General features: G+C 56.9%; 1 protein-coding gene across 2 annotated transcripts; it reads left to right on the top strand.

Annotated features, from left to right (window-relative positions):
* Positions 1 to 799: 799 nt before the first annotated feature.
* POLD1 (DNA polymerase delta 1, catalytic subunit) lies at positions 800 to 25,006 on the top strand. 2 transcript variants are annotated; one of them, XM_034639055.1, is made up of 26 exons: positions 9,895 to 10,096; positions 10,436 to 10,549; positions 11,951 to 12,097; positions 12,188 to 12,313; positions 12,384 to 12,552; positions 12,631 to 12,712; positions 12,789 to 12,918; positions 13,452 to 13,618; positions 13,933 to 14,037; positions 15,635 to 15,775; positions 15,863 to 15,973; positions 16,419 to 16,610; positions 16,797 to 16,885; positions 16,953 to 17,069; positions 17,262 to 17,375; positions 17,692 to 17,839; positions 20,353 to 20,448; positions 20,561 to 20,698; positions 21,789 to 21,964; positions 22,300 to 22,452; positions 22,593 to 22,695; positions 23,455 to 23,587; positions 23,681 to 23,794; positions 24,132 to 24,184; positions 24,273 to 24,370; positions 24,901 to 25,006. In XM_034639055.1, the coding sequence occupies exons 1-26, from the start codon at positions 9,895 to 9,897 to the stop codon at positions 25,004 to 25,006; spliced, it is 3,324 nt and encodes a 1,107-aa protein (XP_034494946.1). The 2 variants fall into 2 exon arrangements, 1 of the variants encoding a protein (XP_034494946.1); XR_004619133.1 differs by lacking the exons at positions 22,593 to 22,695; positions 24,273 to 24,370; positions 24,901 to 25,006 and adding an exon at positions 800 to 927 and having other exon boundaries at positions 9,851 to 10,096; positions 24,132 to 24,159.
* The last annotated feature ends 390 nt before the right edge of the window (positions 25,007 to 25,396 follow it).

Genomic DNA, 25,396 nt, shown 5'->3' with positions numbered 1-25,396 from the left:
AGCCAAGTCCTCACACAGGATATCATGGCCGAGCTGGGACCTAAACCAAGACGAGGGGGCTTGGCCCCCAAATTGAGGGAAGGGCACATGCCAAGTCTGGAAGGTGAGAGACTCTGGTGGTTCAGAGTCAGGTCCGGCTGTGGAATTCTCTTAGTTCCTCCTCCACCTGGGCCAGGCCCTGAGCAGTCACCGCAGTGAGCAGGATGGACAGCCCTGGCCAAGGGTGAAGGGGGTGTTGCTTGGAAGGATAGGCTGGGTACTGAAAGGTTTGTTTTTTAGACGGGATTGGGGGGAAGGTGATGATGGGGGAAGTGACTAGTTACAAGCAGTCGTCCCATTCCAAGCAGTGTGCCTGGCGCCCCCAGGTATGGCCGCCCTGTGTGGAGTTTAGTTTACGTATGGGGAAACTAAGCCCGTGAGACAGGAAGCTGACCAGACTTCCTCTCCTCGGGGAGGAAGCAGGGGTGGCTAGCAGGACAGCGCCCAAGAAATCCTCCCGACATAACCTCGGGCGGAAAGCACGCCGGCGACCGGAGGAGGCGCGTGCGGCGCCCGCGGACGGGGAGGCGGGGCTAGGAGGACGGGGGGCGGGCCGCGCCGCTGCGCGCGTAGGTAGCAGAAACCCGCGAAGGTGCCGAAAGGTGGGGGCGTGGTTTGGGAGGAGTAGCAACCCTTCAAGATGGGGCGGGGTTTGGCGAGAATTTATGGAAAATGGGAAGAGGCCACATCCCTAGTTGGAAAGACAGGGCGTGGCCTAGCCCCAGCCGATCGGAGGGGCGTGGCCCGAGCCCGTTTAGGGCGTGGTCTCGCCCTACTTGGGCGGGAGGGGCGTGGCCCAGTTCGGCGCGCGGTGGCTCTGAGCCTGCGCGCGCCGGAGTCAGGGGTCACGGCGGCGTAGGCTGTGGCGGGAAACGCTGTTTGAAGCGGGTGAGTAAGGGGAGTAGGGGGATTGCAGGGATTCGGCCTGACAGGGAAGGAGGCTGGAGGAGCTGGGCATGGAGGCCTGAGAAAGAGTTGCGAGGGGCGTGGAGGCGGGAGGGATCCCTTTGGCTCGGGGTCGTGCGGTACAGGGGCAAGGGCCGGTGGTCGTGAGAGCGTGCGCGGGGGCACACGGGAAGATGACGAGGTCTGGGGGGCCCTCGTGGTGCGGGGGGCGCTTGTGCTGGGCGCCTGGCCCCCGGGGCGAGCTGGGAGATGCACCTTGGAGGGTCTTTGGGGCGACGGGCTCCCGGACGTATTAGAGGACTGAATTGGTGCACGTGGGGACATGGTGTCATCTTTTATTCACTAAATATTGAGTACCCTGTGCCAGGCACTGTTCTAGAAGCAAGGGCTACGGCCCGAACAAGTCAGAGAAAGTCCTTGCTTGGGGAAGACAGACAGTAGACAAGTGATAAGTAATAATGATAAAGCAGTGCTTTCAGGGTTTGATATCTGAAGTGAAATAAAACAGGGTAGCCAGCCTCTTTAGCTGGAGTGATCAAAAGTCGCCCCTCTGGGGAAGTGACATTTGACAGAGAAGTCAGCCATGTAAAGAAAGGTCTGGACAGAGGGACCATCAAGTGCAAAGGCCCTGAGGCAGAAAAAAGTTTGGTGTGTTTGTAGCTGGAGCCAAAAAAAAACAGATGAGGTTGGAGACATGTTGGGGAACCCGATCCTTGTGGAGGTTGGTGTGAGGTTTGGCTTCTATTCTAGGTTCTGCAGGGAGCCATGGGAGGTTTTGAGCATCAGAGCAACAGGACCCGCCCTGCATTTTGAAAAACACAGGCTGCAGAATGAAGATGGGATTGTAGTGGGAGCAGAAGCGGAAGGAGGAAGGCAGTTAGGAGGCACGAGGCATAGTAGGTGGCTCAGACTGCAGTGCTATCATTCACTTTCAGGTTTTCTTTGGGGTTTGAGCCAGCAGGGTGTAAGGAAGAAGAGCTCAGATGGCTGGGGTATGTGGTTTGAGCAATAGGTTGAATGGAGAAGGCTGAGGTGGAGTGGGTTTGGGGTGCCACTTTGAGGTGAAGGTGAGTGAACAGGGTGATGTCAGTTTCTCAGCTTCATAGCGCCACCTGTAGTTACCTGTCTCTCCCCCTCCTTGCTGCATGTCACCACCCAAGCCTCCCGTCCCTTAGGTTCTTTACACAGCGACGACCTTTGCAATGCTGTTCCCTTCTCCTGCAATGCTCTTTCTTCTCTTCAGTCCTTCTTTCAGTCGGCTGTTCCTATAGCAGGCCCTTTGCTGGGCACTGGGGAGCCAATGATAATTCAGTTTGGTTGGGGGGAGGACAGGAGATCTCAATCCAGAGTGCTCTGAACCAATACAAGGCAGCGCTAGTCTGGGAGGCGAGAGAAGCGGCAGGGGCTCAGGGAAGCCTTGTGGAGTTGGTGATACTCAAGGGGAGTCTGAACTGACACAGCTCGAAGTGGCCTGTGTTCCAGGCACTGTGCTGAGTGATGCTGGGACCCCGACTTGAGGGAGACCCTGACCCGTTTTTGAGGAGCTCACTTTCCAAAGCAGTTCTGGGTGCAGTGGGTACCCCGAGGGGCCTCTGAGTGTCCTGGAAAAATTGAACTGGAGCTGAGTCTCTGTGGATGCAGAGGAGTTGGAAAAGGGGGCGATCTCATCCAGCAAACACTTTCCAAAGCCAGGCCCTGTGCTGGATAACATCGAGGACCTAGAGAAGTGGCAGACCCTGCCCTGTCCTGAAGGGTTTCTGTCTGGTGAGGGAGTCAGACACAGGCCCAGATGGTCCCCGGCCTGCCACAAGGGTAGCAGGAGTCAGGGAGGCCCACTGGAGGGACAAGGCCAAAGCATGGAAAGTGTGTAGTTTCCTGGGGGGCAAGAGTGATAGTTACTTTTGTGTGTGAGCCAGGATACGGGGGTGAGCAAGCAGAGGAATCCGTCTCCAGTCTGTGTCCCCTGCTGGGAAGAGAGTTCACCCCTGCGTCTTGCCTGGCACCCCTGGAGGCCGGCAGTCTGCAGTGGTGGACAACAGTGGGGCTCTGAAATGAGCCTGCCTCTCTTTGAACCCCCTAAGCTAGCCGTGCCTCCTTGGGCAGGTAGCTTCACCTCTCTGGGCCCTGGTTCTAATCATTGTGTTGGAGGGTAACAGCGCCTACCTCGGAAGTTTTTGTGAAGATTCTGTGAGTTCCTTCATTCTTCATTTGGTAGATGTTTATTGAGCACATTTTCTGCCCCAAGCCCTCTTCAGGGTGCATGAGCCATAGCAGGAAACAAGACAAAGTCCCGGTCTCACAGAGTTTTTCATTCACGTTGTGGGATACACAGTAAACAACATAAATAAGCAGTGGTTCTCAGAATCGAGTGGCCTTGGAATCCCTCGAGGGCTTGTTACCCCAGATTACGGGACCCCACCCCCAGAGGGTTTGATTCGGCGGGGCCTGACCATGAGCATTCCAACAGGTCCCCACCTGAAGCTCAAGCAGCAGGTCTGGAACCATGCTCTGAGAACGCTAAGAACTGATACGGTGCATTACACGGCGATAAGTGCCATCTGGAAAAAGAGCAGAGAAAGGGGTTGGAGAGTATCAGCAGAGGGCAGTGGAGATTGTCCTTTTAAACAGGCCTCACTGGGGGCACCTGACTGGCTCAGTTGGTGGAATGTGCAACTCTTTTTTTTTTTTTTTAAAGATTTTTTTTATTTATTTATTTGATAGAGATAGAGACAGCCAGCGAGAGAGGGAACACAAGCAGGGGGAGTGGGAGAGGAAGAAGCAGGCTCATAGCGGAAGAGCCTGATGTGGGGCTCGATCCCATAACGCCGGGATCACGCCCTGAGCCAAAGGCAGATGCTTAACTGCCGTGCCACCCAGGCGCCCCGGAATGTGCAACTCTTGATCTTAGGGTTGTGAGTTCGAGCCCCACACTGGGTGTAGAGATTACTTAAAGATAAAAATCTTTTTTTTTAATTTTTTTTAGATTTTTTATTCATTTATTTATTAATTTGACAGAGAGAGACATCCAGCGAGAGAGGGAACACAAGCAGGGGGAGTGGGAGAGGAAGAAGCAGGCTCATAGCGGAGGAGCATGTTGTGGGGCTCAATCCCAGAACGCTGGGATCACGCCCTGAGCCGAAGGCAGACGCTTAACGGCTGCGCCACCCAGGCGCCCCCTACTTAAAGATAAAAATCTTTAAAAAATAATAAACAGACCTCACTGAGAAGGTGACATTTGAGCAAAAACCTGAAGGAGGGGAGGGAGGAAGCCATGGGAACGTCTGGGGAAGAGTATTTGGCAGGGCAGAGGGAACAGCCTGTGCAAAGGTCCTGAGGTAGGACCAAGCCTGGAGTGCTTAAGGAACAGAGAGGAAACAAGTGGCTGGAGCCAAATGAACAAGGGGGACAGGGCAGAAGATAGTGTCTAAAAAGGAAGGGGGTGATTGCACAGTGTCCTGTGGGCCACCGTGAGGACGATGCTTTAGCTCTGCCTGAGATGGGACCCAGGGGCAGGTTCTGAGCAGAGGAGGGATGGGATGGTCTGACATATTCACACAGGATCCGCCTGGCTCCTGTGTGAAGAATACACTGATGGGGGCAGGGTGGAATGAGGGACACCCTGGTGGGAGTCCCTTCAGTCATTCAGCAGATGTTTCTTCAGCACCCACTGTATGCCAGACTCTGGAATGCTTCGGTGACAAAACCAACCAGATCCCCGAGCTTGTGGCTCATGTTCCAGCAGGGGGAGACAGACAAAAAGCAATGCGCAAAAGAAAGCTGCAGGCAATCTTAGCCAGAGGGACCAGGCTGGGAGTCCTGCAGGTGCTGGGAAGTGGTGAGACTCAGGTCTCATAGAACCTATGAGATTTGCAGGTGGAAAAAACATGTGGCCTGAGGGGAAGAGAGAAGCTGGGGTAACTCCAGCGGTGTTGGCCTGATGGGAGCTGCCTTTTGCTGAACTGGGGTAGACTGTGGGGTGCAAGGATCAGGTTTGCAGGGGGATGAGGGGCCTGGCTTTGGAGTGTGGGATGGGTCACTAACAGACATCCTCACAGTGAGCAGCTGCCTCTGTCAGGCCGGGACCCTGGGGAGCTGTCTGGGCCAGAATCGGGAAGGGAAGTCCAGTGAGCATAGAGGTGGCAGTGAAAGCTGTGGGATTGGGAGAGGGGACTAGAACACCGAAGGAGGGAGTGTCACAGAAACCAGCATCTTAGCCAGGGGGGCATCTGGTGTTGTTGCCTCTATGCCAGTGAAGCGTCCAGAAAGGGAGAGATCACCATGTTTCTCCCGCTCCTGTCCTGTGCCTCAGCAGCTGAGAGGGAACCCACACGGGCCTCTTTCCTCCTCTTGCTACCTTGCCTGACTGTCCCTCCCACCGCACCCTCCAGGTGTCTCCCCACAGGTCAAAACTCTGTGTGTCTCTCTGGCCCCTTGCAGGGCTGGAGCAAAGGCCTCCAGGCTTTTTCCTTCCTGTGAGATAAGTCACCTGTAGACACAGTTCCCATTCAAAAGTCACAAAAAGAGAGTCTGTTCCAAGTCTTCCTCCTTATTTAAAACTCTTGTATGCACGATCAGAGCAGCGCCACTTGAAATAGGCAAAAGGTGCAGACAGCCCTGATGTTCACTGACGGACAAAAAGATAAACACAGTGCAATACAGCCACATGGTGAGGACGTATTCAGGCGTGAAAAGGAAGGAGGCACTGACCCGTGCCGTGTCATGGGTAGACCTTGAAACATTATCCTAAGTGGGAGAAGACAGACACCAAAGGACACATATTCTAAGTTTCCACATATAGGAAATGCCCAGAATGGGCAAATTCATAGCAACAGACAAAGTAGATTTGTGGTTGCTTTGGGCTGGGAGAAGTGGGGTGGGGATGGTCTGGGGTGGGGGTGATGGCCAAGGGGTGCGGGTTTTCATTTTGGGGTGATGAAAATTCTAAGATTGGCTGCGGGGGTGGTCACACAGCTCTGAATATACTAAAATCCAGTGAACTATACACCTGAAACGCATGGGTCATTTGGTATGTGAATTCCGTCTCAGTAAACTGTCCCATTCTGTGTACCCCCCCCCCGCCAGGATGCCAGTGTTACCAGTTTATCACCTATCTTTCCAGAATTAGGCATTGAAAACAAACATGCTTTGGGGCACCTGGGTGGCTAAGTCAGTTAAGTGTCTGCCTTCGGCTCAGGTCGTGATCTTGGAGTCCTGGGATCGAGTCCCCTGTTGGGCTCCCTGCTTAGCAGGGCATCTGCTCCTCCCTCTCCCTCTGCCCCCCCTCTCAAAAAAATAAATAAAGGGGCGCCTGGGTGGCACAGCGGTTAAGCGTCTGCCTTCGGCTCAGGGCGTGATCCCGGCGTTATGGGATCAAGCCCCACATCAGGCTCTTCTGCTATGAGCCTGCTTCTTCCTCTCCCACTCCCCCTGCTTGTGTTCCCTCTCTCGCTGGCTGTCTCTATCTCTGTCGAATAAATAAATAAAATCTTTAAAATAAATAAATAAAAATATTTAAAAAAATAAAATAAAAGTTTCCTGCCCCTTCCCCCCCTTTCATAACACTGACATTTTTGAAGATTCGCGACAGGTAGTTCTGTAGTCCAGTCCTTACTTTGGTTTGATTGTTTCCTGTTGAAAGAATCAGAGCAAACATTTTTTAGACTTTTTTTTTTTAATACAAGAAGATAACAGTCTAAGTATATGATTCTGCACCTTGCTTTCTCCAGCAATGGGTCTTTGAGAGCCCTCCACGTCAGTACATAGAGGGCTTCCTCATTCCTTTATACAGCTGCATAATATTCCATGGAATGGAGTTAATGGAATTTATTTAAACAGTCCCCCAGGGGAGGACATTTAGGTGGTTTCCAGTCTTTTGTGATCGCAAACAATGCTGCCGGAAATAACCTCATAAAGGCAGATTTTCATACGTGATAGTCTATCTCTAGCATAGACGTCTAGATGCAGAGTTGTGGCCTTCCAGCTTTTGTGTTTTCATTGAGGTGGAATTTACATACAGTGAAATGCACAGGTGCTCAAGTGGACAGTTGTAGGTAAGTTAAAGATTTTATTTATATGAGAGAGAGAAAGCAAGCGAGAGAGAGCATGAGTAGGGGTGGGGGCAGCAGGGAGAGGGAGAAGCAGACTTCCCACTGAGCAGGGAGCCCGATGTGGGGCTCGATCCCACGACCCTGAGATCACGACCTGAGCCAAAGGCAGACGCTTAGCTGACTGAGCCACCCCAGGCGCCCCTGAGTTTAACCATTTAGTTTGTTCGCAGAGTTATGCATCTTCTGTCTACTTCCAGAACGTTTTCATCCCCTCCAAAGGAAACCCCATACCCCTGAGTGATCATTCCCCATTCTTCCAGTGTGTGCTTGTGTGTCTGGCTTCTTCTGTGCAGCATGTCTTCGAGATTTGTCCATCCTGTGTGTCTATCAGTAGCTGCCTGCTGTCTGATGCTGAGAAGTATTCCGGTGCCTCCCAACCCAGACATTTGCAACAACACATCCCCAGTCAGTTCAGAATTTTTCTATGCTGTATTTGTTAAGGTCTAGGCTAAGCTGCTGTCAGAGACCCCACAGCACAGTGGCCCAGGCAAGACACAAGTGTATTTCTCCACACAACTGCCCTAAGGTAGGCAGTTCCGTCCCAGAAAATTGTGGAGGAGCCTGGGTTCCTCTCATCTTGGCCTTGCATTCTGTGCAGCGTTGTCTGTCCCCGTGGTCAAGGTTGGTTCACCACCACTATACCCATGCTCCAGCCATGGAGAAGGGGGAAGAAGCTACAGAGGCAAGCTTCCTTTGAAGGCTGTCCTGGAAGTAGCACACCTTACGGTCGTTCTTTCCATGAGATAACTTAACAACGTGACCTTCCCTAGCAGTGCACCCTGGGAAATGTAGTCTTGGGCTGGACTTCCTGTGGCAACCGTGAGGCAGGGGATCGGTCAGCTGCAAAAAGGACGAAGGGAGACTAGATATGGGGGGCGGGGAGTTATGAGAAACAAAGGTGTTCACTGGAACCCAGAGTTCCACTCTGTCCTGTCCACTCCCTGTCCTCCCTCCCATCTGGGTCTGGGGTCTGCCCTTCCCTAGGTTCCTATAATCCCTGTCTAGGCCTGGATGCTGGGAGACATGTACTTTAAAAAAAACTTCTCTTTTTAAAATAATTTTAAACTTACAGGAAGATCAAAAGAATAATAATACAAAGAACACCTATATACCCTTTACCCAGATTCACGTGTTTTAACATTTCCTCCTCTTTGCTCTCTTTGTTTTATGATTTGCATGTGCTCAGGCTTTGTTTTTCTCCTCTCTACACGTATGCCACCTAAAAACTTTTTCAGAATAACTTGTATATATCATGGCTGTTTATACTTACAGTTGAGTATGTACTTTCTTTGAATATTCTCTTACTGAACCATAGTAAAGTTACCAACCTGAATGGGCTTAACTTGAATATGGTCTTTTGTCAAACCTACCAGAGGATATGTACTTTCATGTCAATATATCTTGTCAAGATATACAACAAAATAATTTTTTCATATGTTGCAATTAAAACATAAACAGGGGCACCTGACAGGCTTAGTCAGAAGAGCATGCAACTCTGGATCTCAGGGTCGTGAGTTCGAGCCCCATGTTGGGTGTAGAGATTACTTAAATAAACTTAAAAAGTCAAGTTTATAAAACAACAACAACGAAACATATAAATATGTAAATTGCAGCCTCTGTTTGGTTTTTTGTTGTGTTTGCTACATTGGATCCTGGATTGGGGAAAAAATACTATAAAGGGCATTTTGGGGGACAGAGAAATTGGAAAATAGAGTCTTTGTTTATGTCGTTATTGAGTCGTTAAATGTCCTGGATTTGATCATCACACCATGCTTGTTTAAAAGAATGTCCGTGGGGGGGCATCTGGGTGGCTCAGTCGGTTAAGTGTCTGCCTTCAGCTCAGGTCATGATCTTGGGGTCCTGGCATCAAGCTCTGCATCACGCTCCCCACTCAGCAGGGAGTCTGCTTGTCCCTCTTCTTCTGCGCCTCCCCCTGCTCGTGCTCTCGCGCTCTCTCTCTCTCTCAAATAAATAAAATCTTTAAAAAAAATAGCAGCATGTCCTTGAGGGTCCTTGGCTGGCTCAGTCGGTAGAGCATGTGACTCTTGATCTCAGGGTCATGAGTTCAAGCCCCACATTGGGTGTGAAACCTACTTAAAAAAAAAAGAAAGAGAATGTCCTTGTCTTTCAGAAATACATGCTAAAGTATGCAGGGATCAAGGGACATGGTATCTAACTGACAGGCAACTAACTCAGATGGCTGGGGAAAAGTAAATAATGTGATGACATATTGGGGGCTGATGAAGCAAATGTGGCAACAAATTGATACTTGGGGAATCTGGGTGAAGGGTATACAGGTCTGCAGATTTGAAATGATTTCAAAATGGAAAGGGCTTCTGTTTTTGTTTTGTTTTGAAGGGGAATGGGAAGTCTCTGAAGCGTTTTGAGCTGGGAAGGGACCAGATCAGATTTGTGTTTCAGGCCACTGCCTGGCCCCCAACATAGTGTGACTGGCATGAAGGAGTGAGTGCCTCCCAGCTGTTTGTTGTATGAAGGCCTGGGCAGGTGGGGAGACAGCATCAAAGACGGGGTTTATGGGAAAGAGAGGGATGTGCTAAGGACCAAGTCCACGGTGGGTAGAGGGCAAGCAGCCAGGTAAAAGGATGTGGAAGGTTTGAGCGTGTGAGGAAAGGGTTAAACTGAGGTGGGGTGTGGGCTGTAATTATAGTAACTAATGATTATTTGACATGTGGAACGTGCCAGCAGTCTGTGAGCCTGTGGGCGCAGAGTCGTGTTACTCCTGAGGCTCTCCAGGGAATTAAAAGGCTCACGGTCATGGTGGGTGCATGGGGGGCCAGGAAGAAGACAGGAGCCCTCCTCCAGCCCTGACTTCCCCTGCCGGATGGATGGCAAGCGGCGGTCAGGCCCGGGGCCTGGGGTGCCCCCGAAGCGGGCCCGTGGGGGCCTCTGGGATGAGGATGAGCCAAGTCAGCCCTCCCAGTTCGAGGAGGAGCTGGCGCTGATGGAGGAGATGGAGGCGGAGCACAGGCTGCAGGAACAGGAGGAGGAGTTGCTGCAGCCGGGCCTGGACGGAGCAGCAGACGGTGAGACCTGGAGCGGGAACCCCCTGCTCCCCCATACCCGTCCTGGTTCACAGGAACCGAGTCAGCCACAGAACTCACCTGTAACCTCTGACCTCTGGCCACACTGAGCCCCCACAAAATGCTGACCTTTGACCTGGTGGCTGTATGCCACTTTTGTGGCCTGGAGTTCTCTTCTGACCTTGACCCTTGACCCCATAATCTCTCCTGAGTTAGCTGCCTGATCCAGAGCACCCCGTCCACCTGACTTTCCTTTCACACATCAGATGCCACCTGAGAGGTCATGGGCTGGGCTGGGCAGACCGCGACTCTATGTAGCCTGCTTATCTCCCTCACACCCAGGGCAGTTCTCCCCAACGGCCATAGATGCCCGCTGGCTGCGGCCCACCCCGCCCTCTCTGAATCCCCAGACGGAGCCCCTCATCTTCCAGCAGTTGGAGATCGACCATTACGTGGGTGAGCTTGGTGGACAGAGGCCTGGTGGGTGGGAGGGGGGCTCTGGGCTTTGAGGGAGGAGATGGACACAGACAGTGCCCACGCAGGTGACCAGGGCTGTGAGTGCCCAGAGGGGCAGCAAGAGGGGAAGGGGGGCACAGGTATCCTGCAGGGCTTTTTGGAGGTGGGGAGTGTCTTCCAACTGAGGCCTGAAGCTAAAAGCTGGCTCCTTGCTGAGGGGAGACGCATGTGGTTTGACGTCCACCCGTCTGTCTGTCCATCCAGTGTCAGTCAGGAACACCTGAGCGTCTGCGTTGAGCTGGACCCTATTTCAGTCAGACCAGGTCCCTGGTCTTCAAGGCTCACCTTCTAGAAGGATAGGCAGAATAAAAAAGGAAATGGAACCACCTCTCAGGGTAGAAGGCTCCCCCGTAAGAGAGCGAAGAGACAAGCTACAGGCAGGGAGGAGACGTTAGTGATCCACGTATCTGCACAAAACCAGCACCGCGAATATGTTCGGGTCTCAACAGTAGAACAACCCAGTCTGGGAGGGGACAGAGCGCTTGCGCAGACAGTTCACTTGAGGGTGCATGGGGGCAAATCGGCGCTGGAGACGACGTTCGGTGTCGCTGGCTGCTGGGGTGATACGAATGACAGCTGTGGCGAGACACAGCACTCTCCCGTCGGAAGAGCTACCGCACACACGTGCGCACACGCGCACACGCATAGCAAGGACGCCAAGTGCTGACGTGGATGCAAGCAACTGGAACGCTTGCTCACCCCACCCCCACGCCATGGGAACGCTGTGGGTTGCAGTCCCTCTGGGAAACAGCCTGGAAGTTTCTTACAGTTCAGCCTACCCTTTTCCCCTCCAGCTTTATTGACATATAAGAGTTAAATCTACTCTTTTCTTAGGACCAGGCAATTCCTCCCCTAGACATTTCCCCTAGAGTAACAGGAGCCAGCAGACTATGTGGGTCCATGTATACGTAGGGTCTCAAAAAGACAGAAGTAGAAGGATGGAGCGAGGGAGGGGGTGTGGTGACAAAAGCACGTGTCTCAGGAGCTGTTTGGAGTGACCGACCTGTCTTGTGTCCGATTTGGTGGTGGTCACAGGAACCTGCGTGTGCATGTTAAAGCTCATAACACTGTACACAAAGCTCACGTTATTTTCTAAAAGGTGTTTTTTTGCAAAAGAGGCAGGGGGCTCCCTCGAGCTCTGCAGTGGCAAATGGACTGTAGGGGAATAAAGATCGAAGCAGAGGCCAGCGGGGAGGCAGTCAAGGCAGAGTGAACAGCAGGCAGACGCACCCCAAACTGCAGGAATTAGGGGGTGTGTTCCCAGCCCAGGAGGAGCCTGGGAAGGCAAGCCTTGAAGGAGTCTGAGGGGGTCGCTCCTGCCTTATCCCGTGGCACCCCCAGGCCCAGCACAGCCCCTGCCTGGAGCACCCCCACCGTCCTGCAGCTCTGTGCCCGTGCTCCGAGCCTTTGGAGTCACCGACGAGGGCGTGTCAGTCTGCTGCCACATCCACGGCTTTGCGCCCTACTTCTATACCCCCGCACCCCCTGGTGAGTGGCCCTGACCCACAAGACGTGCTCTTGCCCTTGCCCCCCTGTCCCCCCCCACCCCGTGCTTCTGACCAGCTGTCCCACACCCAGGTTTTGGGTCTGAGCACCTGGGTGACCTGCAACGGGAGCTGAATGCCGCCATTAGCAGGGACCAGCGCGGAGGGAAGGAGCTCACAGGGCCAGCGGTGCTGTCTGTGGAGCTGTGCTCCCGGGAGAGTGAGTGCTGCCTCGGGGGCCAAGCGGGTAGGGGTCCCTCTGGGCCGGTGCCAGCCTTATCTGTCCACAGGCATGTTCGGGTACCACGGGCACGGCCCCTCCCCGTTTCTGCGGATCACCCTGGCACTGCCGCGCCTCATGGCCCCCGCCCGCCGCCTCCTGGAGCAGGGCATCCGTGTGGCAGGCCTGGGCACCCCCAGCTTCGCGCCCTATGAGGCCAACGTTGACTTTGAGATCCGGTACAGCCCCTGCCTCGCTTCAGCCTCCACCCCCACACCCCAGGCAGCTTCTGCCAACTGATCCTTGTTCCCTTCCAGGTTCATGGTGGACACAGACATCGTCGGCTGCAACTGGTTGGAACTCCCAGCAGGGAAATATGTCCTAAGGCAGGAGAGGAAGGTACGGGGCTCCCCCGGGGTGGTGGTGGGGCACAGAGTTGGGCCCCTGTAGCCACTGATGGGCCCCATCCCTATAGGCCACGCTGTGTCAGCTGGAGGCGGATGTGCTGTGGTCTGATGTGGTCAGTCACCCACCGGAAGGGCAGTGGCAGCGGATTGCACCCCTGCGTGTGCTCAGCTTTGACATCGAGTGTGCTGGCCGCAAAGGTCTGTTTCTGGGGCCTGGGGCTCCTCCTGCCCTCCCTTTAGATATTGGTGACATGCCAGTCTCGCCCCAGGAGTCCCCATGCTTCTTGAGCTCACTCGGGAAGGAGGGAGTGAACATGCAAATGGACAGGTTATTGAAAGATTCTCCATTGAAGGAGGATGGTGGTGGACAGTGACAGGGCAGCTCAGACTGGTGGGCACAGAAGGCCTCAGGGGTGATGAGGCCAGCCTCGTGAAGAGGGATGAGCAGCCTCCCACACCACATACACACACACGCGCGCACACACACACACACCTGCAGAGAATAGCAAGTGCAAAGGCCCTGGGGCAGGACCATCCCAATTTGTGAGGGACAGTGAGAGGGCCAGAAGATGAAGGCAGAGGGGAGCCAGGGTGGGTCGTGCGGGGTCTGCAGGCAGTGGGGATAGAGGGGAGTAGACAGACTGGGGAGATTTGGAGGTGCAGCCACCCTGATGTGTCACGAAGGAAAAGGAAGAGACTGGTATCCTGCATCCCCCTTCTTCTCTGCACAGGCATTTTCCCTGAACCCGAGCGGGATCCCGTGATCCAAATCTGCTCACTGGGCCTGCGCTGGGGTGAGCCAGAGCCCTTCCTGCGCCTGGCGCTCACCCTACGGCCCTGTGCCCCTATCCTGGGCGCCAAAGTGCAGAGCTATGAGCGGGAGGAGGAGCTGCTCCAGGTGCCTCTGGTTCCATTTCCCCTCATTTCCTCAGAACCCCCCACCCAGCCTCTGCATCCCAGGCTGAAGGCCTCTGGATGCTGGCAGGCCCAGTCCACGGGTTCAGATCCCTTTGCTTGGGGGTGGGGGTGAACATTTCCCCTCTGTGTTCTGTGTTTTTTTCGGAAACACCTGTGCAATCTTTCTACAAGGGACAGGAGGGCTCTAGGGTTGTTCTTGGGGGCTTCTGGAATGTTCCAGGAGTGGGGAGGATCCACGCCAGAGGGGATGATCAGGATGACAACCAGAGTGACCCAGTGGGCTCCCACCCCCAGGCATGGTCAACCTTCATTCGCACCATGGACCCCGACGTGATCACCGGCTACAACATCCAGAACTTTGACCTTCCGTACCTCATCTCCCGGGCCCAGACTCTCAAGGTAGGGCAGGCAAGTGGGGGAGCTTGCCTTCAGAAGCCCCACTCAGGGCTCCAGGGTGGGCAGCCACCCTGCTCTTCCTCTCTGCCTTCTCCCTCGTGGCTCTGCCCTCCCGCAGGTGGTCCCTCTTGCTCTGTACCTGCAGCCCACCGCCCCCAGCGGCTCCAGGGACGTTGCTGAAAACCCAGCTCTGGCCCCATCCCTGCCCTGGTTGGAGTCCAGAGGGTAGTTGTGGTTTTTGCAGAGGCAAGGAGGGAGTTTATGGTTAAGTAAGGAAATGCTGGTGTGTTTGAGGGGCAGACTGAAGCATGCAAGGGTATAGTGTCTTATCTCCTAGACTTTAAAACACAGCGGCCAAAAATAAGGAAAAGTGGGGCATTCCTTGAAGCATGTGGCAAAACCTTGATGCTTGTATCTAGGGGTGACTGTGTGGGGTGCGTTCATTTGCTAGGGCTGCCAGAACCCAGGACCACAGACTTGTGTTGTCTCAAGCCCAAGATCAGAGCCTCCCAGGGCTGGTTCTTACTGAGGCCACTCCTAGCTTCTCGTGCTCTCAGACATTCCTGGGGTGTAGAAGGCCATCTCCCTAATTTTGCCACTTGTCTTCCCTCTGTGTCTCTGCTCAAATTTCCCCTTTTTCTAAGGATGCGGTCGTAGGGGATCAGGGCCCACCCTGATGACCTCATCTTAGCTGATCATCTATAAAGACCCTATTTCTGAATGAGGTTATTCTGAAGCGTTGGCAAGTTAGGACTTCAGTATCTTTGGTGGGGGAGCAAGGAGACACAATTCAGCTCACGACGAGGGTTATATCATATTATTTCTTCCTCTTCCTTATGTTTGGCCAATTTTGTAGTGAAAAATAAAAATCACGTTTGGGGTGCCCGGCTGCCTCAGTCACTAGAGCGCGTGACTCTTGATCTCAGGGTCGCGGGCACAGAGCCTACTTAAATAAAATCGAATGCCATAAAATAAAATCATGTTTATGGCCCCTGACAGTGCCAGGAAGAAGTCCATCCCTGCCAGTCTGGCATTTATACACGGGGCACTACCCGTCTCCCCTCTGCCCCCCTGCCCTGCTGCTCACCAGCTCAGGCCTCTCCTCTCTACCCTGGCCCTCCCACCTTCCCTTCCAGTGCCACTGTCTGTCTGTCCTGACCGCAGACCTAGCCCTCCGTGCTTCCCCTGCTGTGCTCCCACTCAGCTCTTCCCCAAGCCCCTCCACCCCACGCACACACCGCCTCCCCACTGAGCTCTTCATCGTCTCCCCAGCTCTGCTCCTCCTCCAGCTGCCCATCTCCCCAACCCCCGGCACCATCCTTAGCCTCTCAGCCCTGCAGCCATCAGGCCTCTGACTCTCCCCGTCCTGGCCTCCTGTCTCTCACCTCCAGTCCATGCCTCCCCAGCCCCAGCGGGTTTTTCTGCATCAGAACTGCCCCTGCTTCAGGGCTCGCACCAGGAAGACACAGCATCATGGGTGGCCTTGTGGCCCATCTGGTCTCCATTCCTCTGGCGCAGCCCCTGGGGGCGGGGGGTGGTCCCAGATCTGGGCCGGCCGCACCCCACCGCAGCTCCCCCTGCCCTTGGACTTTGTCCCCAGGTGCATACATTCCCCTTCCTGGGCCGTGTGTCTGGCCTCCGCTCCAATATCCGGGATTCGTCCTTCCAGTCCAAGCAGACGGGCCGGCGGGACAGCAAGGTGGTCAGCATGGTGGGCCGCGTGCAGATGGACATGCTGCAGGTACGCAGGCCGGGCCGGGCGGGTGCCCACCTCACAGGATTGCCGCTGGGGCCCCGGGCCCACCCTGCGCTCCTCCCCCCGCCTCAGGTGCTGCTGCGGGAGTACAAGCTCCGCTCCTACACGCTCAACGCCGTGAGCTTCCACTTCCTGGGCGAGCAGAAGGAGGACGTGCAGCACAGCATCATCACCGACCTGCAGGTGCCTGGCGGCGGCCTGTGACCTCTGACCCCTCCTCCCGCCTGCCCTGACCTTGCACCTCCACCTCCTGCCCCTGACCTCTGATCTTACTCTGTCTGCTCGTCTGACCTCAGCCTCCCGCCTTCCTGACCGGGAGCTTCAGCCTCCCAGCTGTTCTCCCGACTTTCACCTTGACCTCTTGCTTTTGACTTGTGACCTCACCCTGCAAATGTGCCCCCCCCCCCCCGCCCATGCACAGGACCTCTGGCGCCACGACATTTATCTCGCTCTCCTGCCCGCACCTCTCGTCCACACTAGCCCTTCAGACGGCTCCCTCCTCCCTCGGACCCTGTCAACTCCCTGACCTCCCCCTGCCTGCTCCACACCTAGACCCTTGCCCTCTCCCTGACCCTGAGTCTCTGCGGCCACCCCCGTCCCCACTGATGCCGTCAGTTCCTGTCCCCAGAACGGGAATGACCAGACCCGCCGCCGGCTGGCCGTGTACTGCCTCAAAGATGCCTTCCTGCCCCTGCGGCTGCTGGAGCGGCTCATGGTGCTGGTGAACGCCATGGAGATGGCACGCGTCACTGGCGTGCCCCTCGGCTACCTGCTCAGCCGCGGCCAGCAGGTCAAGGTCGTGTCCCAGCTCCTGCGGCAGGTCAGTGGGCAGAGCTGAGGCTGGGCCCCGTGACAACACCCCCAGCAAGCCCCCACTCCTGGCCTCTGGTCTCTCGCTATGGCTCCTGGGCCGTGATATCCGGATGCCCTTCCCTGCTCCTCCTCCTCCCTCTTCCGGTCTGCCGTACCCATGCCTGCCTTCATTGCCCTACTTCTCCTCTCCCAGGCCATGCGTGAGGGACTGCTGATGCCCGTGGTGAAGACAGAGGGTGGCGAGGACTACACGGGGGCCACCGTCATCGAGCCCCTCAAAGGGTGAGGCCCCGTGGTTGGGTGGGGGTGGCTCGGGATTCCCAGGCCTGACTCTTCCCCGCCCTCCCAGGTACTACGATGTCCCCATCGCCACCCTGGACTTCTCCTCTCTGTACCCATCCATCATGATGGCCCACAATCTGTGCTACACCACGCTCCTGCGGCCCGGGGCTGCCCAGAAACTAGGGTATGGCCCCCCCCTTCATCCTGTGTGCCCCAGGACTGCCCGGGGGCCAGCTTCAGGCAGGATAGGGCCAGGGACCCGGAAATAGTTGGGAGGGGAGACTCGAGAGGTGGGGAGAGCCTGAAGGGTCTGGAGGAGGAAGAGATGGGGAGGTCAGGTTCACACCCTCTCCTCCCCCCACATCCTCCAACCCAGCCTGACTGAGGATCAGTTCATCAAGACACCCACAGGGGATGAGTTTGTGAAGACGTCAGTGCGGAAAGGGCTACTGCCCCAGATCCTGGAGAACCTGCTCAGCGCCCGAAAGAGGTGGGTTCTCGAGCATCCCGCCCACCCCTGCTCAAACTTCCTGAGGCTCCTTGTCAGTCCCTGTCCCCCCTGGGCCACCCCAGGATCGCCATGCCACACTTAACTGCAGCTGTGTGTGAATTAGAACAAGACACCCTTCCAGACAGCTCCCATTTGCCCCCTCTGCTGGGTGCCTCTGTGCAGTGCACAACCTGCACACCAGTACACAGCACCCATTTCTAGAAAGGCACCGTAACCAGTGCCCAGGGCCTGGCCTCTTATCTCTCCCTGAGATCTGGGACACTGCGTCAGTGGCCTTTGCTTCTTGTCCTTCCAGGGCCAAGGCTGAGCTGGCCAAGGAGACGGACCCCTTGCGTCGGCAGGTCTTGGACGGGCGGCAGTTGGCACTGAAAGTGAGCGCCAACTCTGTATATGGCTTCACTGGTGCCCAGGTGGGCAAGCTGCCGTGCCTGGAGATCTCCCAGGTGAGTGCTCCATTTGCACAGTAGGCAGTGGGGAGCAAACAGCCCCTCCCTAGGAGAACCAGGTCTCCGTGTGGTAGAGGTCACGTCGCCCCAACTTGCTGAGCATCTTCTGTGGGTCCAGCAGGTGGCAAAACGGATGCGGGTTCCTGCCCTCCCGCAGCGCGCAGCCTCATGGGCACACAGATGGTGACAGCAGTCAATGCGTAGAGGAAGGCAGTTGGTGCCGAGGGCTCTGCAGGCAGATGAAGCAGGGAAGGCAGGGGGAGTGGTGGGGTGAGCAGAGGTTTGGTTCACTGCTCATTCGTTCCATTTGTCAATCTGACAGACCCCTACCCACCTCCTCTGCTGCTCCCCGTGAGGGTGGGGATGCGGAGGGTAGGTTCCCTCCCACCTGATGGGAGAACAGAGCCGCGTCTCTGCTCATGGAGGCCGGGGCTGTGCTGGGGGGGCCACCCGATAGCACAGCCAGGCTCTGACGCTTGATTTGCTGTGCATGCTCCGTCACTGAATTTAGCAGGTGCGAGGCTGCTTGGTCAGTGTTCTGCTCTGAGAGGGAATGCGGGCCGAAGAGCCCACTGCCTCCCTTCCCATCCCACAGCAGGGTCCCAGGCCTGTTTACCAGAGGCAGCTCTGCTGCTCAGACAGAAAAACAGATCCATGGTCAGACCACAAAAGACCTGAGGTTCTGCCAAGCTGGGATCAGTGCCTCTGCTCATGGCCTAAGAGAGGCCCTTAGAAAGGTCTTCTCGTTCAGCCCCTTCCCTTGGGGATTAGGTCTCAGCCCATTCCATACTTGGTTACTCCCAGCCATGGGAAGATCCGTCTGTATCTGGGCACCATGTCAGTCCTCATGTGGCTCTGGATGGAAGACTTGGGAAGAATTGCCAGTGACTGGGCTTTCTGGTGGGAGAGGCCTGCGTACACACCCACCTACCTTCATTTCCGGGGCCCCCAAGATCACCCTCCCACCCAGTGATCCACTAGAAGCACTCGAGGAACCCAGAAAAGCCATCATACTCACGATTATGACTTAATACAGATAAAGGCTAGGGATTAAAATCAGCCAAGGGCAAAGGCACAGAGCTTCTAATTGTTTCTCCCAGCGGAGTCACATAGACAGTGCTCATTTCTCCTGTCACTGATGTGTGACTACATGCATGGAGTGTTTCCCACTCAGGATGCTCACCCGAGCCTCAGTGTCCTGGGTTTTTATTGGGGATCAGTCATGTAGGCATGGAGCATCTGTGTGATTGACCTTTGTTACTCGGTCTCTGGCCCCTGCAGAGGTCAGGCTGATACCGTGTGGCCCGAGGCCTCACCATGAGTCATGTTGTTAGTATAGTCCAAGGTACCAGGTGAACAAAAACACTCTCTTAGGCAGGACGATCCAAGGGCTTAGAGGTTCCCTCTAAAAGCTGGGCCTCTCTTAGGGCAACGTTCATCCCATAGTGCATCCCACCCATACTCCTCTCATCGGCCTTCCATAGTCCTCAGGGGCCTCCCCGGCCTCCTTGGTGGAAAGGGGTGGGTGTTCGGCTGTCAGACTCCAGCCCCTGAGCAGAGACCGGGCCAGGAGGGTTCAGCTTTCCTTCCCCTGGAGCTCCTTCATCGGAGCTACTGCTTCCTCATCTTTCTGTCTTTTCCTTCCTCACTCTTCCCTCTGTCCCTTTGTCATGTCTGTTTCTTAGCCTCATTTCTTACTGCTGTCTCTCAGGCTTATAGGGGCAGGGAGATGGAATCAAAACAAAACAAAACAACCACGGAACCATTCCAGGAAAAGGCGAAGGAAAGAAGGAACATAGAACAAGGAACAAACAGAAGGCAGACAGTGAAGTGGTAGATTTAAGTCCAGATATGATCAATAATTATACGAAATATAAGTCACCTAAATGCTCTAGTTAAAAGACAGGGATCTTCTGAGTCCAAACAAACTGAAACAGAAGAGTCACACCCATTTCTCCTTGGTGTGTGTCCCCTGGCCCCTCACTGCCCTAGCTTCAGTTTCCTGTAAAACAAGACTGTAGGAAAGTTTCTGCATGAGGCTAGCACAACTCTCGACCCCACTGGGGGCGGGGGGCATTTAACAGTGTAGGGTCATTTCTGGTTGCCCGAGGATGTGGGGGTGGTAGTGCTGATTGTGGGGGAGGGGGCTAGGAATGCCGGTGGTCTTGCACCATGGGGAGCTGCCTGCAGTGTCACCACATGTCACAGCACCTCTATGGAGGGAAAAGAAGCGCTGACGGCCTCTTCTGGCCTCGGCCTTGTCAACATGCATTTTTTGCAGTCATTCCTCTTCTGTGCCCAGAGCTCTGGGCCAGGGACCCAGTTCTTTCCTACAGACCATTAAGGAGCAGCTTAGTAGCCCCATATTGTAGAATTGGAAATCAAGGCTCAGAGAGGCGGAGTGACTTGCCCAAGTCCACGCTCCCAGGAAGTAGCCAAGGTGGCACCCTGAGCTCGTGTTCACTGCAGATGGCTCCTGGGCCCTCACTGCCTGGTTCTCTCCCTGACAGAGCGTCACTGGGTTCGGGCGCCAGATGATTGAGAAAACAAAGCAGCTGGTGGAGTCCAAGTACACGGTGGAGAATGGCTATGGTGCCAATGCCAAGGTCAGCGGCCACCCCACCTGCTGACCAGAGATGGGCCCAGGGCTGGTCGGGGGAGTGCAAGGGGTTGGCTCCCATCTCCCCCTGCCTCCAAGTTACGCACACCCCTCCCCAGGTGGTGTATGGTGACACTGACTCAGTCATGTGCCGATTTGGTGTCTCCTCTGTGGCCGAGGCGATGGCTCTGGGGCGGGAGGCCGCAGACTGGGTGTCAGGCCACTTTCCTCCGCCTATCCGGCTCGAGTTTGAAAAGGTAAGTGGGAGTCTGCCTCGGGGCTTGGAGCGGGCAGGCTCGGGCCTTGCAGGTTTCAGAGGATCTCTGATTCTTGGTGCAAAGTTTAAGAACACATTCGTGTGAGGTTCCCCTAGTATGTCAGCATCTAGAGAACCCCAGTGTTGCTCAGGGCCTCTCTATTTTGGGGTGCCCTGATCTGGGTATTCTAGGTATCCCATTCTTTATGTCCATGTGCCCCAGTTCTGAGTATTTTGCTGCCTGGATTCTCCTGTTCGAAAACCTCTAAAGCCTTGGGCTTTGCTACACAGGACAGCATCTATTTTTTGAAAACCTTGTCAGTCTTAGAGCATCTCTGGTTTTGGGTGTGGGGGCTGCCTTGGGCGGTGGGGACCCTGATGGGGTGAATCCTGGATCGGGGCACCGTTGGCCGGTGCTCCTTGGCTCCCAGCAGTAATCGGGCTGGGGTCTGGGGACTCAAACTGCACGTTATTCCCAAGGTTCAAACTTGGGGTCAGGTCTTGGGTATACCTGTTCACAAATTTGGAGCCTCCCAATTTTTTCTTTTAAAGTTTTTTTTTTTTTTTTAAAGATTTTATTTGTTTATTTGACAGAGAGAGATAGCCAGTGAGAGGGAACACAAGCAGGGGGAGTGGGAGAGGAAGAAGCAGGTTCATAGTGGAGGCTCAATGCTAAAACACCGGGATCACGCCCTGAGCCGAAGGCAGATGCTTAACTGCTGTGCCACCCAGGCGCCCCTGGAGCCTCCCAATTTTGAGAAGCCCCTACCTCAGGGCTCACTCCTGGGCCTAAGTCTCAGCTCCTGTACCCCTGTCCACCTCAGGTCTGTCCCAGATCCAGATTGGCTCCCCAGGCCACACCCCCATGTCTGGGTCTTATGCTTTAGGACCTGTCTCTAGGTTTATCCCAGCCTCTGTTTCATATCTGAGGCCCTGGAATGCTGAGGGTGTCCCTGGGCTCAGGCTGGGGTCTTAGGGTCCACGTCCCCCAGTGTCCCAGGCTAGCAGACTAGCCCTGTGTGTCCTCTGTTTCTGAGGGAAGTCTCAGGACTCTGGAAGTCTTGAGGGTCTCAGCCACAGGTCCCCCCCAGGTCTACTTTCCCTACCTGCTCATCAGCAAGAAGCGCTATGCTGGCCTGCTCTTCTCCTCCCGGCCAGATGCCCATGACCGCATGGACTGCAAGGGCCTGGAGGCCGTGCGCAGGGACAACTGCCCCCTCGTGGCCAACCTCGTCACTGCCTCCCTGCGACGCCTGCTCATCGACCGGTGAGTGGGACCTCCCCCCAGCCCCGGAGGCCAGGCCCCAGCCCCTGTCCCTCAGACCCAGGAGTCCCGGCCCCCAGCCCCCTCCTCCCCTGGGGACACAGGTGTCAGGCCCAGCTCGTCCTCAGTGGTGGAACGGTGGAAAGAGTGTGGGGTTGGACAGCTGTGGGCCTCGGCCCCGCCTCTGCCACCTTGCACCCTGTGGCCTGGCCGCGTCCCTCCCCGTCTTGGGCCTCAGCCCCCAGAGCATATCCTGGCCCCCCCAGCCTCAGGGGTGGTGGAGGTACCAGCCCAGGCCTTGGCAGCCACCGGCGACACCCCCCATCCTGGCCCTGCAGAGACCCCGCGGGCGCCGTGGCCCACGCGCAGGACGTCATCTCCGACTTGCTGTGTAACCGCATCGACATCTCCCAGCTGGTCATCACCAAGGAGCTGACCCGCGCGGCCGCTGACTACGCTGGCAAGCAGGCCCACGTGGAGCTGGCCGAGAGGTCTGCGCGGCGGGGTGGGGTGTGCAGGGCCCCCCAGAAATAGCCCCTCTCCTGCCAGCTGGGTGCCGCTTCCTACACCCCCATCCGCCCCCGCCATCCCACCTGCCCTCACCCGCCCGGCCGCCTCGGTCTCCCCGCAGGATGAGGAAGCGGGACCCCGGGAGTGCGCCCAGCTTGGGCGACCGTGTCCCCTACGTGATCATCGGCGCTGCAAAGGGCGTGGCTGCCTACATGAAGTCCGAGGTCAGGCCCACCTGGGCTGCCCGCTCCGCCCAGCTCCCCTCAGCTCTCACTTCTGCTTTCCAAGCCTGGTGGGGAGGGTGTTTCCCTCTGTGGGCCCCAGAGGGCCCTGAGAACCGCCCCCAACACACCCCTGGGAGTTGGCTCCATGATGCCTTTCTCCCAGGCCTCCTGTGCCCTCCAGAGGGCCNGGCCCCCCCCCCGCCGTTATTCTGACCCCTCCCTCACTCCCCCTGCAGAAGAAACCCCAGCCTCACTGTGTCTCACCATGTCTCCCTGGTCCTTGCTCTCCAACCCATAATTCTCTGGGATTCATGTCCTCCCCCATTCCATCCCGATGGCTGGTGTCCTCTGACCCCCACGACCCCTTCCTCAGTCCCCAGTTCCCGTTCTGCCCCCCCCATCTTGGCTTCTAGTCTTTGCCTCCAGCTACTGTCCACCTTCACGTCCCCCCCTTGGTGACCTCTGATCTTTGCTCGGTAACCTGAGGACCCCCACCCATGGACCCCAGCATGAATCACAGCTCATGGCCAGGGACCCCTCATGGTCTCTGACAACATCCCAGACCCATGCCCCCCACTGATGCCACGCCCTGCAGCGCAGCACCCATGCCCAGTGACTGCCCCACACCACTGCCCACGTCACGCCTGGGAGCCCCACCCCAGAGGCTCCCAGTGCCCTTCGCCCCGCTGCCTACTGTTGACCACAGCCCCGGGGCCGCTGACCCCCGGGTGTGACCCCTCCCGGCCGCTGTCTTTGCAGGACCCCCTCTTTGTGCTGGAGCACAGCCTGCCCATCGACACACAGTACTACCTGGAACAGCAGCTTGCCAAGCCGCTCCTGCGCATCTTCGAGCCCATCCTGGGCGAGGGCCGCGCTGAGGCCGTGCTGCTGAGTACTTAGGGGGAATGCCCAGAGGGGAGCGGGGGGCACGGAGGGCACCGGGGGCATGGAGGGCACCGGGCCCACCTCCTGCCCTCGCCTGCAGGGGGTGACCACACACGCTGCAAGACGGTGCTCACGGGCAAGGTGGGTGGCCTTCTGGCCTTTGCCAAACGCCACAGCTGCTGCATCGGCTGCCGCACTGTCCTCAGTCACCAGGGTGAGCGCGGGTCCCCAGCCCCGGGCCCCCACCCTGCGTCCGGCTCCTCCATCGCTGAGGTTCCCGGCACCCGCCCTATGGGCTGGGAGTGCCACCCGGATGGGTCCTGGCCCCGGGGTGGGGGCTCCCATTTACAGGCACCCCCTCGAGGGTCCTAGGCCCCCCGCCCTGGGAGTTCCCCGGGGAGTTTTCCCCCACACACTCGTTCCCTTGTTCTCTTGTCTCCGGGGACTTTCAGAAGCCGGGATGGGCAGCGGGTGGGGAAGGGGCAGGGATAGGGCAGCCCGGGCCCTGGCTGGGCCCCAGCTCCCCTGTGCTGACCCACCCTCTCTGCCAGGAGCCGTGTGCAAGTTCTGCCAGCCTCGGGAGTCAGAGCTGTATCAGAAGGAGGTGAGGGGCGAGGCAGGGGGGTTGTGGGGATGGCAAGGCGAGGATGGATTGGGTGGGGCCGGGCCACCCTTTTGCCCTCTCTCCCCAGGTGTCCCACCTGAACGCCCTGGAGGAGCGCTTCTCGCGCCTCTGGACCCAGTGCCAGCGCTGTCAGGGCAGCCTGCACGAGGACGTCATCTGCACCAGGTACGGGGGGCCCGGAGCCCTGACCCTAAGGCCCTGGGGGGGCATGCTGCCCCACATGGCTGATTCTCTGGGTACCCGGGCCTGCAGAGTGGCCAGTGCTCCTCCCGGCCTGCTGTGGGGAGGGTGCTGCTCTGTGGGCAGGGCTGACTGTGGGCCAGCATCTGCCCAGGATATGGCCACAGTTCTCTCTCCTGCTCTTACTTACACACACACACACACACACACACACACACACACGCACATGCACACCATGGCCCTGGCCCCCTCCCCCAGGGCGGGCCAGGCTTTCCCCAGGGAACGGGTGGGCGGGGCTGGTTCCCACGCCAGGTGACAGGTGATATACGGCTGGTGGAGCCCAGCGCCTCCGCGGGTACCCGCTGTTACGGCTCCCCCCATGCCCGCTGAGCAAACAGCCTACCCCTGGAGGGGGGTTGGGTGGGCAGCAGGCGGGGGCCAAAGTCCTGGGAACGGCCCCATCACTGGGCTGGGCAGCGCCCCAGTCCTGACCCTGACCCCCACCCCGCCCACAGCCGGGACTGCCCCATCTTCTACATGCGCAAGAAGGTACGGAAGGACCTGGAAGACCAGGAGCAGCTTCTGCGGCGCTTTGGCCCTCCCGGCCCTGAGGCCTGGTGACCTCTGACCAGGGCAGGCTTCTCACCAGGGCTGGGCTAGGGGGTACTGGCAGAGAATTAATAAAGTTTAGGCCTTTTGTTTCCTGGTGCATTGTGGTCTCTGGTGGGCGAGGTCCACTGTCAAGAACCCTGGCCCAGGTGGTTCCTCTCTACTTAGTGGGGTCCCCTGACCCCCGGAGACCCCCGCTGACTTCCTCACCTTCCCTCCAAGACCCCTGGGCTCCCAGCACTACGTCCAGCCCCATGAAAGCCAGGCCTGCCTCAGTCTCCCCCTGTGACCTTCCCTTAAGGCCCTCAGTGAACGTCTACCCACACACCCCCCTCTTCTTGGACGCCCCGCCCTCCAGGTGCTGACCTGTTTCCTCCAGGCCTGGGGCAGCCCCTTGCCCGG

This window comes from Ailuropoda melanoleuca, chromosome 12, assembly GCF_002007445.2.
Source record: "Ailuropoda melanoleuca isolate Jingjing chromosome 12, ASM200744v2, whole genome shotgun sequence".
Classification (NCBI taxonomy): domain Eukaryota; kingdom Metazoa; phylum Chordata; class Mammalia; order Carnivora; family Ursidae; genus Ailuropoda; species Ailuropoda melanoleuca.
This window is presented reverse-complemented; position numbering and strand designations above follow the sequence as displayed.

Excerpts from the sequence above, each read along its gene's own strand:
- POLD1 (XM_034639055.1), top strand. The coding sequence starts at position 9,895 with ATGGATGGCAAGCGGCGGTCAGGCCCGGGGCCTGGGGTGCCCCCGAAG. Across the intron at positions 16,886-16,952 it reads GTCATCGAGCCCCTCAAAGG|GTACTACGATGTCCCCATCG; the intron begins GTGAGGCCCCGT and ends CCGCCCTCCCAG. Across the intron at positions 17,070-17,261 it reads GGGGCTGCCCAGAAACTAGG|CCTGACTGAGGATCAGTTCA; the intron begins GTATGGCCCCCC and ends CCTCCAACCCAG.